The sequence below is a fragment of the Apteryx rowi genome, unplaced genomic scaffold (assembly GCF_003343035.1).
Source record: "Apteryx rowi isolate R43461 unplaced genomic scaffold, aptRow1 scaffold_595, whole genome shotgun sequence".
In the NCBI taxonomy this organism is placed as follows: domain Eukaryota; kingdom Metazoa; phylum Chordata; class Aves; order Apterygiformes; family Apterygidae; genus Apteryx; species Apteryx rowi.
Window position 1 is genome coordinate 217003 of NW_020450866.1, and position 14398 is coordinate 231400.

Genomic DNA, 14398 nt, shown 5'->3' on the forward strand with positions numbered 1-14398 from the left:
GGCTGCCTTCGGCCGCGGCGCGGAGCGGAGCTGCCCGGCCCGCCGGTCGCGCCCTCCCCGCTTTCACGCAGACCGTTTTCATTTCCCCTCGTTGAAGCCCGCCCTTGGAGGCGCACCGCTGAACGAGCGAGCCGCCCCGGAGCGGGGGCCCTGCCGCCCGCCTTGCCAGGCGGTCGCGGCCTTTTCGGCCTTCCCGCTGGGTACCCCGCTCTGGTTTGCTCAGGAGTTTTAATCTTGTTCCTTGTCTAAGTAATCCCAGAGGGCTCGTTCAGGCCTGCGGCTTCACAGCTTTAAAGGGAGCACTTGAAACTAGCGAGCTATTTCTTCCCTAGTAAGTTGGTGGCCGGTCAAATGCCTTAAAGTTGGCAATTCTGCTAAATTTGAAAGTTCGGTAATCTGGAACCTCAGTCTCAGAAGGTCAGGTGTTTTGCTAGCAGATCCAAAAATAATTGCAAGTTAGGGCATCAGGAAGGCAGCTGAATGAAAGCCTTGTGCTCTCCAGCCTTTTGAAATAGTGTCATAAAATATAATGCCTCAAAAAAGAAAATACAACTCATTCTCTGCATGTAGATTCCTGTTCTACAGCTGCAAAAGGATCCTTGTGGATGCTTAATAGCAAAAGTAACTGTGATTATGTAGTGAGGCCACAGACCTCGGGGTCACAATGCTTCTGCTGAAGCAGCGTCACCTCCTAAATCCTGCTTGAAGGTGACAAGTCAGTGGCTTTTGTCTAGAGTAACTTTTGTAAGTATAGTGCTCCTGAGTTAGAGGTGTGTTTCTTTGATGTGTGCTCAAAGAAATTTCCTTGTATAGGTACAGTTTTACCAGCACGATGGCTGGTATAAGCTTTGCACTGTGGTGGTTTGTTGTTGTAGCTATTCCACAAATCTTTTCTAGCGTAGATCTGACCATAACGTACAGCGTGGCAGAGTGTGCCTGGAGTTGTTTAGAGCGTTTGCTCTCTAGAGTAGGCACTAGAGACTTCACATGTGGCTACCAGGCAAATATTTAACTTTTGTAACCTCTGTGTCTGGAGAAGCTGTGGCCACTGCTAATTTTCTGCATGTGTGACCACAGCAAAAGTTGAAAGAGTGCATAAGTCCCTAAGCTCAAAGGCTTTATTTTACAGTCATCTGATCCAATTTCATATCCCCATTCATGCATATAATTATATGTAGCTATTGTTCCTTTGTTTGGCTTTTCTTTATATTGGTAAATGTGAGCTTGTCTTTGCACTAATGCTTGCTTTGCACTTATGTTTGCTTTATAGTAGCAGGCGTGCATTGCGGACAGATTCAAATTATGCCTTAAGTATGCACACAAGCCATATTTACTTCATTAGACCCCATTGGAAATAAACTGATTTCACAATGTGAATAGAAGTAGTTGTACTAACTGAATAGTTTCTAAACTGGCTTGCTTAAATTGGTGAGAGACTAAAGCTTTGACTACACTATCGTAATTCTGTATGGCCAAACTGGATAGAGGACAAGGAAAAGAGGTGGCTTTACTCAGTGTGAAGTTACTTATCTTCACACTCTGCATCGCATCAGGTCTATTTTCTGTATTGATTTCATCTACTTAAGATTTTAGAGCACTTTCATCACCACATATTATCACCTGTTGACAAGCATTGTTCTGAAATATTTTTAATATGCTTAAAATGTATGTCTGTTGAAGTACTTAAGCTTCATTTGTCTCAACTGTCACATATCTGATGATAGTATTGACTCTAATGAACATTAACAGCAAGAAATAGTTACCTAAAGGAATCGTGAATGTTTGATAACTGCTGAGAAATTGTGTAGCATAATATGGGTACTGTATAAATAAACAATATCTAATGATAGAGAATTATTTACCAGAAGAGTGCTTTGTTCTCAACTTTGAATGGGTTTTAAAAATCTGAAGTTCATGTTTCATTGTCAGCATCAACCCAAACTCCTTAGTGAGTGGCTAACTTAGGCTATAATTTCGTTTGTTGCTGTTTTGCTTCTTTAGTAACTTCTAAGTTGTTGATTTTTGAAATTAAAAAGAGAAATTGCAACTGTTAATTTTTTTTTTTTTTTGGGGTCTATTCCAGTTGATGCTCTTTCCAAGTTCAACATTGACTTTGTTGTAGCTCTGCTGAGGCAAGAAAATGCTAAAGACATTTGTGTCATCCAGGTACCTCCAGAAATAAGATACTGTGATTATTTTATAATTGTGAGTGGATCTTCAACACGACATCTCCATGCAATGGCATATTACATGCTGAAAATGGTAAGACAGTTCCCCCTACAACCTTTAGGTTTTTGGGAGCAGTTTCAATTGGACACTTAAGCTGTGAAATTAATTTCCCAAGACTTGCATGTGTAGTGATATACCAGGCAAGATGAAACATTAGTTTCCTTATGCTATGCCATTAGTATCTTTGTGCCATGTAGCCCTGAATACATCTAGCAACTAACTGTACTTTTTTCCTGTAGCTGTACTATGCAAAATGTAGAGAATATGTTTTAAAAATGGACCTCTCTGTGTTTAGAACAGTGATGACAGTAACACAGTTTGGTGGCTGGAATGAGAATCTGTACTGGTGATGTGAAATGGTAATGGCCACGCATGTCCACCTTTTGTCTTCAGCCCAGCAAGCTTCATAGCTATTCCTGCTCAGTTCAAAATATCTTCATCTGACTGTTCTCAGACCCTAGTCCCTAAAACTTCCAGGTCTTCTCAGATTTTTAAGGCTAGAAGAAAGACGGCATGTTGTGAGGCAAAGGATCCCCTCGTTGGTTTACTAAAGCAAACTGCTATTTAAATAACAATCACTGTAAGACATGTTTGTAGTGGTAGCTCCACGGATTGAGTTTTGTGCACGTCTAGAAGGAAAGGGAAAGCAGCAGCAGCTATCCTTGCATTGAAATGTTGCACTGTTTGGCCTTGAAACTGTGTAAACTTTTCAGTACAGGAGTAGAGGCCAGGACAAAAACATGGGTGGAGTTTAGCAAAAAGGACCTGACACAGGCCAGGGAGAAACTATGGCCAAGAAAGAGCCAGCTGGCTGTTTATAAGTGCAGTGTGAGCAATATGACTATCCCTGTTCTCGTTCGGCTATCCATGCTGTTAGCTTGTAACTTGCCTTTTCTTTCCCTTTCTGTATCCTGTTTTGGCTGGCTTTGGTTTTACTTCCTTTCATCCAGTCCTGTTGGTTTCAGCTCTTAGACTTTTCAGGGCCTTTCTGAGCGGGTGGGGGGAGTTCCTTGTGTTCTGCAGGAATTGATTCATCTTTTCAACTTGAAGCAAAACTTTTGTTTGCAAATTTTATTCAGGTGATTTGAATATACTAAACTTAAGTGCTTAATATGTACTCTGTTATTTGCACAAACTGCTAGTCTTAAATCAACAGCCCTCTGTATCCCCCACACCAGGAGAGATCAGTGAATACCTGCTTTTCTATGCCCATCCTGCAAAAATATGCATGTGCTGCAACTGGCTGCTCCCTCTGCTGGCTGTGAGAGCACCTCTTTTGCAAGGGCAGAGCCCTTGAGTATGGGGTCTTCTCTCCTGCACATCCTGAGAAACTGGGAAGCCAAGTACTTGGCCAAGTCCTCAGGAATGGGGCGGAGGTTGTCTGACATGGAAGGTCTTCCAGGCAAAGAGGAAAGTGAAGCCTAAGACATAAAGCAGAGTAGGTGGTGGGGAGAGCTATTAGGCAGCTGGCTAGGTCACTATTACAGTATCTAAAATGTTATTGTAGTGGATGATTTACTGACACTAAAAGGCAGAGGTGCTCATGTGTAGCAGGAGGCCTTACCACTTTTTCTGCCAGAAGCTTCTAAATGGCAGAGTCACAACCACTGCTTTTCCCTTTCTATCTTGTTTCCTGTTAGGATAAGAAAATAATGTTTGGCTTTATTACAATTTGTTCACTATTGAAGGGCTTTAAAGACATCACTGAAGAAAACTTGTACCAGGGATCAACCTTTCCAACCTCAATTACGTAGCTGACAGCAGTATGTGCTGGACTGTCTGGTATTTTAAGCAGAATTTCAGAGAGTGTTTTGCAATTACCTACTTTTAAAGGTATCTCATAAGCTGTCTTAAAGAAAGAAGGAAAGAGAGAACACCTTCTTAATTATATTAGGTGCAGCTCTTCTCTGTTTTGGTTTGTGAGGTCAGACTGTTGTCCAGCAGCTAGCACTGTATGGGAACAGCCAGAAACAGTTGCATTTTGTAATAATTGCTTTCCTGTTGAAGTAGGACTCACTTCCTAGCCAGCCATGCTGGTAGACTCTCAGTGTTATTTTTGTATTTTGTCTTTCAAGGCAGAAAGGACTGTTAGAGTCATACTCTGTTCTCTTGTGCCCCAGCAGTTTAGGGCTGAAATAAATGTTGGGGGGTTTTACTTACAGCTTAAAAAGTTTTCCATAGTTTTTTGATAGGCTGCTTAAACCAGAAGTAAGGTATTTGGATAAGGAGCTGTGTGAAAACTCAGCTGACTTCCCTCCAGTTTTTTTCACCTCTTGGTGCTTCTCCTAATGAAACAAGTAGGCTAAGGCCAGATCTGAAAGGGACAGTGCTTAAGCCTCAAGCTGTCAAATTTCTCCAGCCCTAGTAGGCACTTGGGTTCTTTATGTACTAGGTGGGAAGAGTTGGGCATCTCTGGCATCCCCAAAAGCCAACATGTTATATAAGAAACTGCCTTGCCCCAGCTAAGCTTTTCCAGGGCTTTGAGCTGCCCTCTCCCCTCTCTCACAGGTTCGTAGCTTGAAAACCTTCATGCCTGTCATACTTCTTCTGTAAAAAAGTGGAGCTGGTGTACCTCTTGTTGGTGTTCAGTCAGTGTTCAGAGCATGCTTTCAAGAGGCGGGAGGCTTGTTTGAATGTCTTCCTCAAGTCATGGGTCCACACTTGTTTCCCTTCTCTTTCAGGAGAAGATAAGCTGGGCGTCTGCATTCCTGCATCCTTAACTAGCCAATGTAAAACAACAACTAAAGCTGCCTGAAAGGAAATGAAACTTGGTGATGCAGGCAATTGCGGGGAACCTATATCTGAAAGACTATTTCATTGCTAAGCAACTGTATTCAAAATTGATTTTGAAAAAAAGACACTTAAAACTTATGGGTAACTGCATAGGAATTCTGAGCATTGCAATGTCAGAACTGATACTAAATCTCATTGAGCAATCCAAACTTATTTTCCAGACCTGCAAGTGCAATACATATTCCTCTTCTTGTACAGACTACAGAACTAGCATTAAGTAGTCATCTAGCCCGTTTCAGACTTAAAACAACTCTAGACAACCTGACAAAGTCGAGCTTATCTGTTGAGTGCTTTTAAATAAATGTGAAGTATTTAATGTTCTGCTGTTGCTTCTCTCTCAGTATAAGCATCAGAAAGAAGAAAGTGATCCTCATGCTCACATTGAAGGGAAAGAGACAGATGACTGGCTGTGCATTGATTTTGGTAAATATTTGCAAACTTGACAAACAACCAAGTTCTGCATGAGCTCTATGTTGAAGGAAGTGTCTCAGTGTGAGCCCTGGTTGCTGTGGAGAGTTGACAATACTCTGCTGTTTTAGAATTCCAGTTGTTATTGTTGCTTGAATTCACTGAGATAACTGAATTAATCTTCACTAAAGATCATTGGCACTGAGAAGAAAGCAGTACTTGCTCTTCAGTGGCTAAAAGAGGTCTTAATAAATTGAAGATACAGTAGTAGAAAGAGGAAACCTATGTATCTCAGCCAATTTTTTAAAGTTTATATAATCCCAGGGCATGCGTGCGTGTGGCTCGTATGCTTTCCTAGTAATGAACCGAAACTCTTCCAGTGTTCGTGTCATGCCAATTTTTTGTTCCAGAAGTGGGAAACACTCCACACAAACATAAGAGGCTTTGCTTTCAAAAAGCATTTCTTCATTGCCACGTCTAGAATCTCACCCTCTAGGTTTGTGTTTTGGATTAAGGATAAGCAAGCGAGCATGGGTGGGTGAGGAGGCAGTGCAGCCAGTGACATTAAGCTTCAGTCACTTTACTTCAATGATTTTGATAATTCTAATAGAAAATCAATTGAAATTTAAGGCATTACTAGAAAAAATGCATTGGAAATGTGCACTGGGATTAGCTTTCTTTTCACTTATTCTGTACGAGCAATGGTAACCCTACAAGAAAAACCTTATTGCAATAGGAAGGTGAGGCTAAGTCAACGTTCAGACCTGTTTCTTTATAAAAACAGTGAGAGGTGTGAGCAACAGACCTATGGAAAAATTCTTGGATATAGCTGAATGTTGTTGCTAATACAGGAAAGCTGAAAGTTTGTCATAAGTAACCTTAGGGAAGGTGTTCTTTCAAGTAAAATTTCTCTCAGTGTACTTCTTTCTGTCCCCTAGAAGTTTCAACTTTTCTTTGGTCTGGAGTCTTGTGAGGCGGTTGCAATTTAAACCAGAATATTGCCCTTCTCATGCTCCTGGCTGTATTCTTGGAGTTTTTTGAAGGAATGTCTGATTCCTAGCTCTGTTCAGGAACTGGAGTCAGCAACTTAAGAGGAGACCTCCATCAGCTTACCTGTCATATCTGGCAAGAATAGGGATGGGGGACTTGGACTTTCTGTGCAGCTGAAAATGGGGTAGTGTTTTACAATTCACTTAATGTAGAGGGCTAAGTTTCACTGCTGATAGATTGCTAAAATAAGTATACTTATCACCTTGTTAAATTAAAACCTGTAGCTGAGTATTTTTGACAAGTCTGCTTCATTGCCCAGACCTATGCTATAAAGGACTCCCAGGCCATCTGCTACTGCTTATTTATTGTGAATTTCTGTTCTGTGCAGGTAGCATAGTGATGCATTTCATGCTCCCAGAGACGAGAGAGACTTATGAATTGGAGAAGTTATGGACTCTCCATTCCTGTGATGACCAGTTAGCACAGATGTCTCCACAGTCACTGCCAGAAGACTTTATATTTGGACTCGCTCCCCAACAGCAGTGATCATCATCTTGCAACAAGAACTTAATGCAGCTACTGAGTTGCTCAAATGGAAAGTGAAAGACTTCCAAGAGGCGTATAGTGTGATTACTGACTTAACAGTCACTACAGCTGATTGATTAGCACAAAACAGTAGGTTTTACTGGATGTGCCTATGTAAGTTTCTGAACAAGCTACTAAAATGATCAGGCTTTGTCATAAGGAAGGAATCAAATCATAAGGAAATTTCATGGTGGAGTCACTGTCTCAATGGTGGTTGTAGTGAGAACAGTGGGGCACCAACAGCTACTTAAGCTACTTATCCTGAAACTCAGTCTTTACCCCTCCAACAATTGTTTTTCTAGTATCCTTGAAAGGTCCTCCCATAATAATGGTGCACATGAGGTATCCTGCAAAAGTCTGAATGCTGCAAGATGGAGAGCTACCTGGAACAGTATGGCTTAGGTAAAACCTTTTTGCATTAGGCCAGTTGCTTCTGGTCATGATGAAGCAAATTATGCTCCCTTTGAGTTGAAGTAAGAGAGAAAACAGACTGGTACTAACTAACTGAGCACATAATAAGCCAAGAGCAGTGACAAATATGTCTTGAGTTAACAGAACAGTAATTATGTTCTTAATAAAAAAAAAAAACACTCAAGAGCTTCAACTCCTTGCCTTCATGTTAAAACATTCAGTTCATTCTAAGTGTGTAGCTGGCCTCTCTCCTGGTTTTCCTCTCACCTGGTTTCTGGAAAAGGACACTGAGGCAACACGCTATGACAGTGTAAACTGGCTGGTCCTTTGAAGGGAATGAAATTAGTTCTAGAGGAAGCACTTAGTCACTGAGCATTACTTGCTGCTGAGGGACAGTTCAGCACTTTCAGAAGTCCTTGTGCAGTGTTCATAGTCACTGACTGCTGCACTTCCTAGTATCCAGGTAGAAGAGCTTCAAGATGGTAACAGCACTTGCCTGTATGTAAAGCAAGTTATTTTTGTCCACTACAGGACAGGACTTTCCTTATCATTAGATTAGGATCCCTTCCCTTCTGGAGATGCTTGCCCTGCCATGCAGCAGGAATGGTAGATCTTGAGGGTAAATACCTTTTTCTCCATAGTCCCACAAGCTACTTCAAGCCCTGCCTGAATCTCTCCCCTGCACAGCAGGGGCTGTTAACACAAGGATACGTTACATCCTTCCCATTCATGGGAGAGAGGAAGGAAATGAGATGCAGGCTGACAGGATTGTTACTGGGTTTCTCTGGGCATTCACACAACAGTGAAGGCAGTGCCATTTGAAACGTGTGCAGGCAATAAGTGTTCTTGTCCTAGTGGCAGCAGAGACCTAAAAAAATAACATACATCAAAGGGCTACTATGATAGATGAAATCAAAATATGAGCCACTGTTTAGTGATAGACATTGCATAAAGTTGTACCAGTACAATGTAGGTGGAGAAAGCAGCTGAGTTTTCATCCTGTGACCATGAAATGGTTCATAAGTTTAACAGCTGTTGAAATCCTGACATGTTTTACAGATACAGACTACCCACAATTGTTTTCTTTTAAAAACAGTAAGTAGCAGTCCTTACACTGCCAGTTCTTCTCTGAATCACTTGAAATTTGTCTAACTATATGCCAAGTAACTTGCTTCCCTTCCACAAATCAGAGATTTTAATGCTATCTATCTCCTTCATTTTACCTATTGAGTGCATAGCCATTTCTTGGCAACTTCTGGGTTGCACTATACTGAATAAAGAATCTTGACCACTTTTTTTTTTTTAATACTCAAAGTATTATTTAAAAAAAAAAAAACTTTTTTCCTAAACCATAAACGAAAAAGCTCTTTCAGTCTGGTCATGTTGTCCTGGTGTGTCTAGCCTCTATTCTTTCAGGAATAACTGCCCTGAATTAATCTTTTCTTTGCTAAAAGGCAGCAGATAGATAGTTCTGCAAATTAAACAAGGACCATTTATTGATGTAGTTAAAATATCTTTGCCCTGAAGAAAGGCATTAGTGATGAACCCGACTGCAAAAAAGATTTGCAAGATTATATCATGATACTTGGCAATAAGTAATCCACAGGGGGTAAAGATAACCTTCACTGTCTGCATAGAGTGATGGGTTCTAAATCAGACATTTCCTACCAGAAGAGATATTTAGGAGTAACTTTGGTTAGTTCCCTGAGACTATTGTTCTGTTTGCCTTTTACTGCTGCTGAAGATGCATAGTATTGGATGAATAGAAGCAGACTCTAATTGCAAACATCATGCCATTATATGAACCCACAGTGCCTTACATTTAGTAACCAGACCTGCATGCAGTATCCCATCAAAGACAGCAGTAACAAAAGGAAAGGTCCAGAGAAGAACAGAAAGAGATATGGAACAGCTTCCATGTGAACCAACTAGGAAGAGATATGGAACAGCTTCCATGTGAACCAACTAGGACTCTTAAAATTGGAAAGGGATGATAGAGTCTGTAAGACCAAAAAAAAAAAAAAAAAAGAAATGGGTGGACAAAAAGCAGTAAAATATCTGAGAAAGTACAACTGAATTTACTGCCAAAGCATATTGTGAAAAGGAGTTAAGTGAAAGCATCAGGAAAGATCCACTGGTTGCTATTAAATATCACCATTTCCAGCTCAGGAAAAGAACTTCATCTCCCCCAGTTTAAAAGAAGCTGTCACGTTCTTTGCCAAGTTACTGCCAATGCTCCAGCCAGATGTGTGTGATACAGCAAGCCTGTGGCCTGACCTTCTAAGAGCTGAGTCCTAGGAATTAACCAGTGCATTCTGGCTGATCACTACTGTGCAACTTTAAAGCCCTGTTGGAAAAGAAGCATTTGGGAATGGTGGTCCAATGGGCCTACAGATTCCTCATTCAGCCCTCCTCTACAGACATACATGCAAGTCTGGCCTCTTTGCAGAAGCCCTTGATGGGTAAATGAACAAAGAAACAAGTATTAGTCTAGAACTTTTGTCACTGTATCACCAGTGTCCTGCACTGCATTTGAGTAAACTTAAGTTATGCAGCAGTGGTTGTGTCCACCAATTGAGCTAGCATCTCTGATACAGCTTGAATGCTTACTCCACAGTTTCACATGTTAATTTAAAAACTCCATGCCCTAGAACCATGTTGAGACCATGCTGTCCTGCACAGTATACATGCTTCATTTAATTGAAACCTAACACAAAGAGCGCATGCCTTTGAAATTGCAGCTTAAGAATAAAAGCTCTGGAAGGTTAGAAGCAACTAAAAGCATCATGATTAAGCAAATGCTTAAACAATTGGGGGTTTCAGCTATCACAAATGCTCCAGCAATAGAGGGGAAGGTTTAACTTATGTTGCTCAAATGACAGGGATGCCAGATCTTAGAAGGTAGCTCAATATTGGCATGAGAGGAGTAGAGTTCCCTGTGAAATGCAATACCATACACAAGTGTCTTCCACAGAGATTGCTTCTTTAATTCCCTTTTTTGCTACTTGGTCTCAATAGATGCACTGTGAAGACAAGTGGGAGGCTGCAATAGTTTGGAAAGCAAACAGTAATCTGGTTTTCCACTCCTCTTTAAAAGATACAGAATGGTTTTAATCATGATCACCTCTTCCTTCCCCAACCCCACCTCACCCTAAAGCGTTCACCTTTAAACATCTATTCTCATTTCAATTCCCAATAATGTTTATGGGGACCTAGGTCAAGAAGAGATACCACCTCAGTGGCAACTGGTGTGTGCATGGTGGTGGTGGTGGAAGTGAGATTCGGATTGCCACATTTGCTCACCAGTGTGACAGGGTCTGCCTATCCGAGTTTCTAGGGCCATGCTAATTACACAGCTTCATCACAGTGAGTAAAGACTGGGTAAAAAGCAGCCAAAAAAAGTTTACAGTTGAACAATTTGGATCTCGCTTCAAATCTGTTGCAAATTCCTGTGTGTTTGCCCTGGGTCACGACTGTTGAGCACACAGCCGTTCCAAAGCAAACCTGCCTAAGTCATCTCAATAAAACTGAGACCATGAACTACATGTACTATGGGCTGTATGGTGGTGTTATAAGCCACAGAAGTTATTGCTCTTACTGGAAAATGCAAACATCATAACCTGGCTGCTGGACACCCTAGCAGCTCTAGAATACCTGTTGGTGGCTGTTCACCCTTATCCAGTTACTATTATGGACAGAAAACCATGAACAATTTGATCAAAGCAACATAAATGCTTAGAACAGTCAGACACCATGCCTCATGAGTTTAAGAAAACAACACACAACTGTATCTGATGACAGGAGTTAAACTCTTTATTCCATTCAGAGGCATCTGGCAAGTGGAGCTGCATTGGGGGGCACATTACAGATGAAAAATGATCCATACTTTGTGGATACTGAAATCATTTACAGTATTTACTTTCTAGCTATTCCCAAATACTCCAAATTACCAAGTCTCAATTGAAAATAAAAACATGATTTACCATACTAAGTCTAGAAATTTAAGAGAGATGACAGTATTTAAATCAGCAGATGTAAATGCAGCACATATTTGTAAAGTAACTTTTATGGAAAATAATGAAGTCAAATCCTTCTCAAATGTTAAGAAAGGAATGTCAGACTGACTTAAGCCTCAACAAAAATTAAAATGCTATGACTTTTCATACTTCAGTAATTTTAAATTCATTGTAGGAAAAAAAAAATTATCCTAAAGGCTAGATGAAGGTCACTGTCAAAAAAGGAAAAGAAACTCATTTTTCTCTGCTAAAACTACAAGATAAGTTTGTGGTTTTTAAACCAATTAGTAAAGAAGAGATGCAGAAAAAAAACACTTCAGACCATTTTCAAAATTATCTAATCTGTACAACAATGATCTTTGGGAAAATTATCTAGTCTATGTAGTAATGCCTCTATTTCAACATGAACCTAAGAGGTAGATAACAAAATGATGAAACAAATATTTTTGCTCGTTGTGCCCCTCAAATCAGTGCAGCATGGTGATTCTGATCATCTCATGCACAAAAACATCACAAAAAAAGATTCAGAGGTAATAGCATGGCTCTGTCGACCACAAACATACAGGTGCACTCAAGCGCGCGCGCGCGCACACACACACACACACACACACACACAGCAGTCTTTATGCACCATGTGTTGCCACATTTTTTTTTTTTTTAACTGAGGTAGACTGAAGTTTATTGTAGAAACTTGAATGTGTCACTATTACCACAATCATCATTCAAATTACATTCGGAAACTAAAAAATTTGGTAACTTTCCTGTTATCCCTGCCTTTTGACATTTTTTTCTTCTCTAATGGTTGGTTGCAGAACGTGCATAAATCCTGCTGCATCTATTATAAGCCAGGCTAGAGAGGTGGTTGTTTTCTTTTTTCTTGTAATAGTTTTTAAAACCTTCAAAGTGGCTTAGTGTGGCCCATAACAGCGGCTGGATATGTAAACTTAGCCTTTCATTATCTTTCAATGTGATCAAACACTGTTTGACCTTCCCCCATTGTGGTAACTGAAAGCAGTATGATGGGATCTGCAGAGAGCAGAGACCCTCACGGCCTCAGAAATGCTCCTGCAGATCAAGTGTTCTATCAAACTGAAGATGAAGCTTGCTCTTTGAACAAAATGGCAAAGTCCAAATGGGCTGCAAATGGTTAAATGTAGCATTATTAGGTAGTGATGGTCAAAGGCACAAAGGGTTCATGCATTCAATCAAGTAGCACAAAAAAAAAAAAAAAAAATCAGCCTCTTGCAGCCTTCTAAATTTTTCCCCCAACCCCAGCCTCTTGCCATCACTTCCTTGTCCTGTTCCCAAAAAAGTACCGTCACAAACTTTTTCATCCCATCTTAAAAGAAAACTAAACGGCATTGCTGCTATCAGAATGTTGGCATCATTCACTATCTTTTGAACATTCACTGAATTTTTCTTTAAACAAATGATGGTGTTGAAGCCCTCAGAAAATCTGAAGCTGTTTTTTATATCCATCTTACTCCCATCAGCCAGCAGCTAGAAGTGCTCTACTATATTTTTTCCCGATAAGCTTGTAGTACTCCTGGCTGGTGGCTGATCAAAATTTAATTTTTTTTAAAAAAATAAAATGCTCAAGAACTATTAGCTTTATAAAGTATACAAAATACCAAAAAAAAAAAAAAAAAAAATAACAATTTCTCATTGAGGTACTAAATGCCTGAGGTAGTTTAGTAAAATGCATATTTATCTTTTTATGCCCTGGCCAACACCATTCAACACTTCCCTTAGGTTATTCATGGCAGTGTTATGTAAAAATGCAACCAAATTCTTTTTAAAAAATGCCACTTGTTTCAACACTGGGACTAACACTTAAACTCTTGTCAATACCCTTGCTCTAACCCTAGCCCACCCAAAATCCCACCCTCCAAATGTGTAGGGTTTTTTTTTTTTTTTTTTAAATAATTGGACCTATAAGAGCAATGCCTTTTTTTTTTTAAACCAGTGAACTCAGAAGAGAAAGCTTCATTAAACCAAGTTCTAAAATTGTTGGGGAATAATAAGAACAATAAAAAAGACTAACAAGTTTATGTTAAATTGTGAGAATAGAACAAAAGGGAAGTGAAGGGGTCCTTATTTTAAAGCTGGGTTTCAAAAGTTTGAGAGCGCCTAAAGAATACATTCTCAGAGACAGCGTTCAACGGTTGCCTGGTCCTCGAACAGGTGATTGGCTTGGTGGATCTTCTGCATATAACTTCAACAGGTGCTCGCCACCTGTCTCTCTGTTGCACAGTCTGTCTTTGGTCTGGCATCTGTCTCTGATGGGCCATTTCCTAAACCTTTATTTTCGTCTTGGCTGAGGTTGTCCACTTTGCAATGTTTTTTGCTGTTGCTGCTGCCTTCTTACCTGAGCCAGTATTTCCTGAATTTTTCTCTGAGCAAGCTGAAGGATACAAAGAAAAAGAAACAATCCATGATGTTGCCATGCTGCAGCTACTGCTATTTGCAGAAGACTTTATAGATGCTCCTGGGATACAGGAGATCTGGAGTAACTAATTTTCTACTGTCAACAGATAGTAGAAACAGATGACCCATCACTTGGGTTAGTTGTAATGCATGACTTAATTTTTAACTTTTCTTCTTTTTACACCTACCGTAACTATCTGCATGGTCAGTTTTCCCCATCTAAAATACGGAGATCATGAACACAGGAAAATAACTACTAACGTTAAGACTAATTGAAGCCTGACTAATGGACATTTCATGCTAACTCCATTTTATGCCTTTGAAGATACTAATGCTTTGTCAGAACTACTCTTCTATTGGGCAGCAGACATGCTGGAGAATCCAGAAGATTCAGCCTTGCAGGACTTATCTGCACTCCCATCTCATTTCTGAACTACAAGTCACCTGTAGCAGAACAACAAAGGAATCCATTTGAACTAAATATTAAGTAGGGGAAGGAACCTCATGATCCTTTTCTTTATGATACTAAATCAGCAGAT

At 40.2% G+C, this 14398-nt stretch overlaps 2 protein-coding genes across 2 annotated transcripts in view; one reads left to right on the top strand and one right to left on the bottom strand.

The window, feature by feature from the left end:
* Positions 1-2019: 2019 nt before the first annotated feature.
* Positions 2020-7609, top strand: MALSU1 (mitochondrial assembly of ribosomal large subunit 1; the record flags this gene model as incomplete). The annotated part of the gene is made up of 3 exons (XM_026082847.1): positions 2020-2262; positions 5364-5445; positions 6809-7609. Coding segments are annotated over 3 exons (483 nt in total), but the record flags the coding sequence as incomplete, so codon positions are not given.
* A 3597-nt stretch (positions 7610-11206) lies between these two features.
* Positions 11207-14398, bottom strand: part of IGF2BP3 (insulin like growth factor 2 mRNA binding protein 3) — a gene marked incomplete at its 5' end in the record, with an annotated part of 122565 nt that continues 119373 nt past the window's right edge. The window contains one exon of the mRNA XM_026082820.1: positions 11207-13836. Coding sequence (XP_025938605.1) covers positions 13735-13836 — 102 coding nt within the window. The remainder of the gene's footprint in view (positions 13837-14398) is intronic.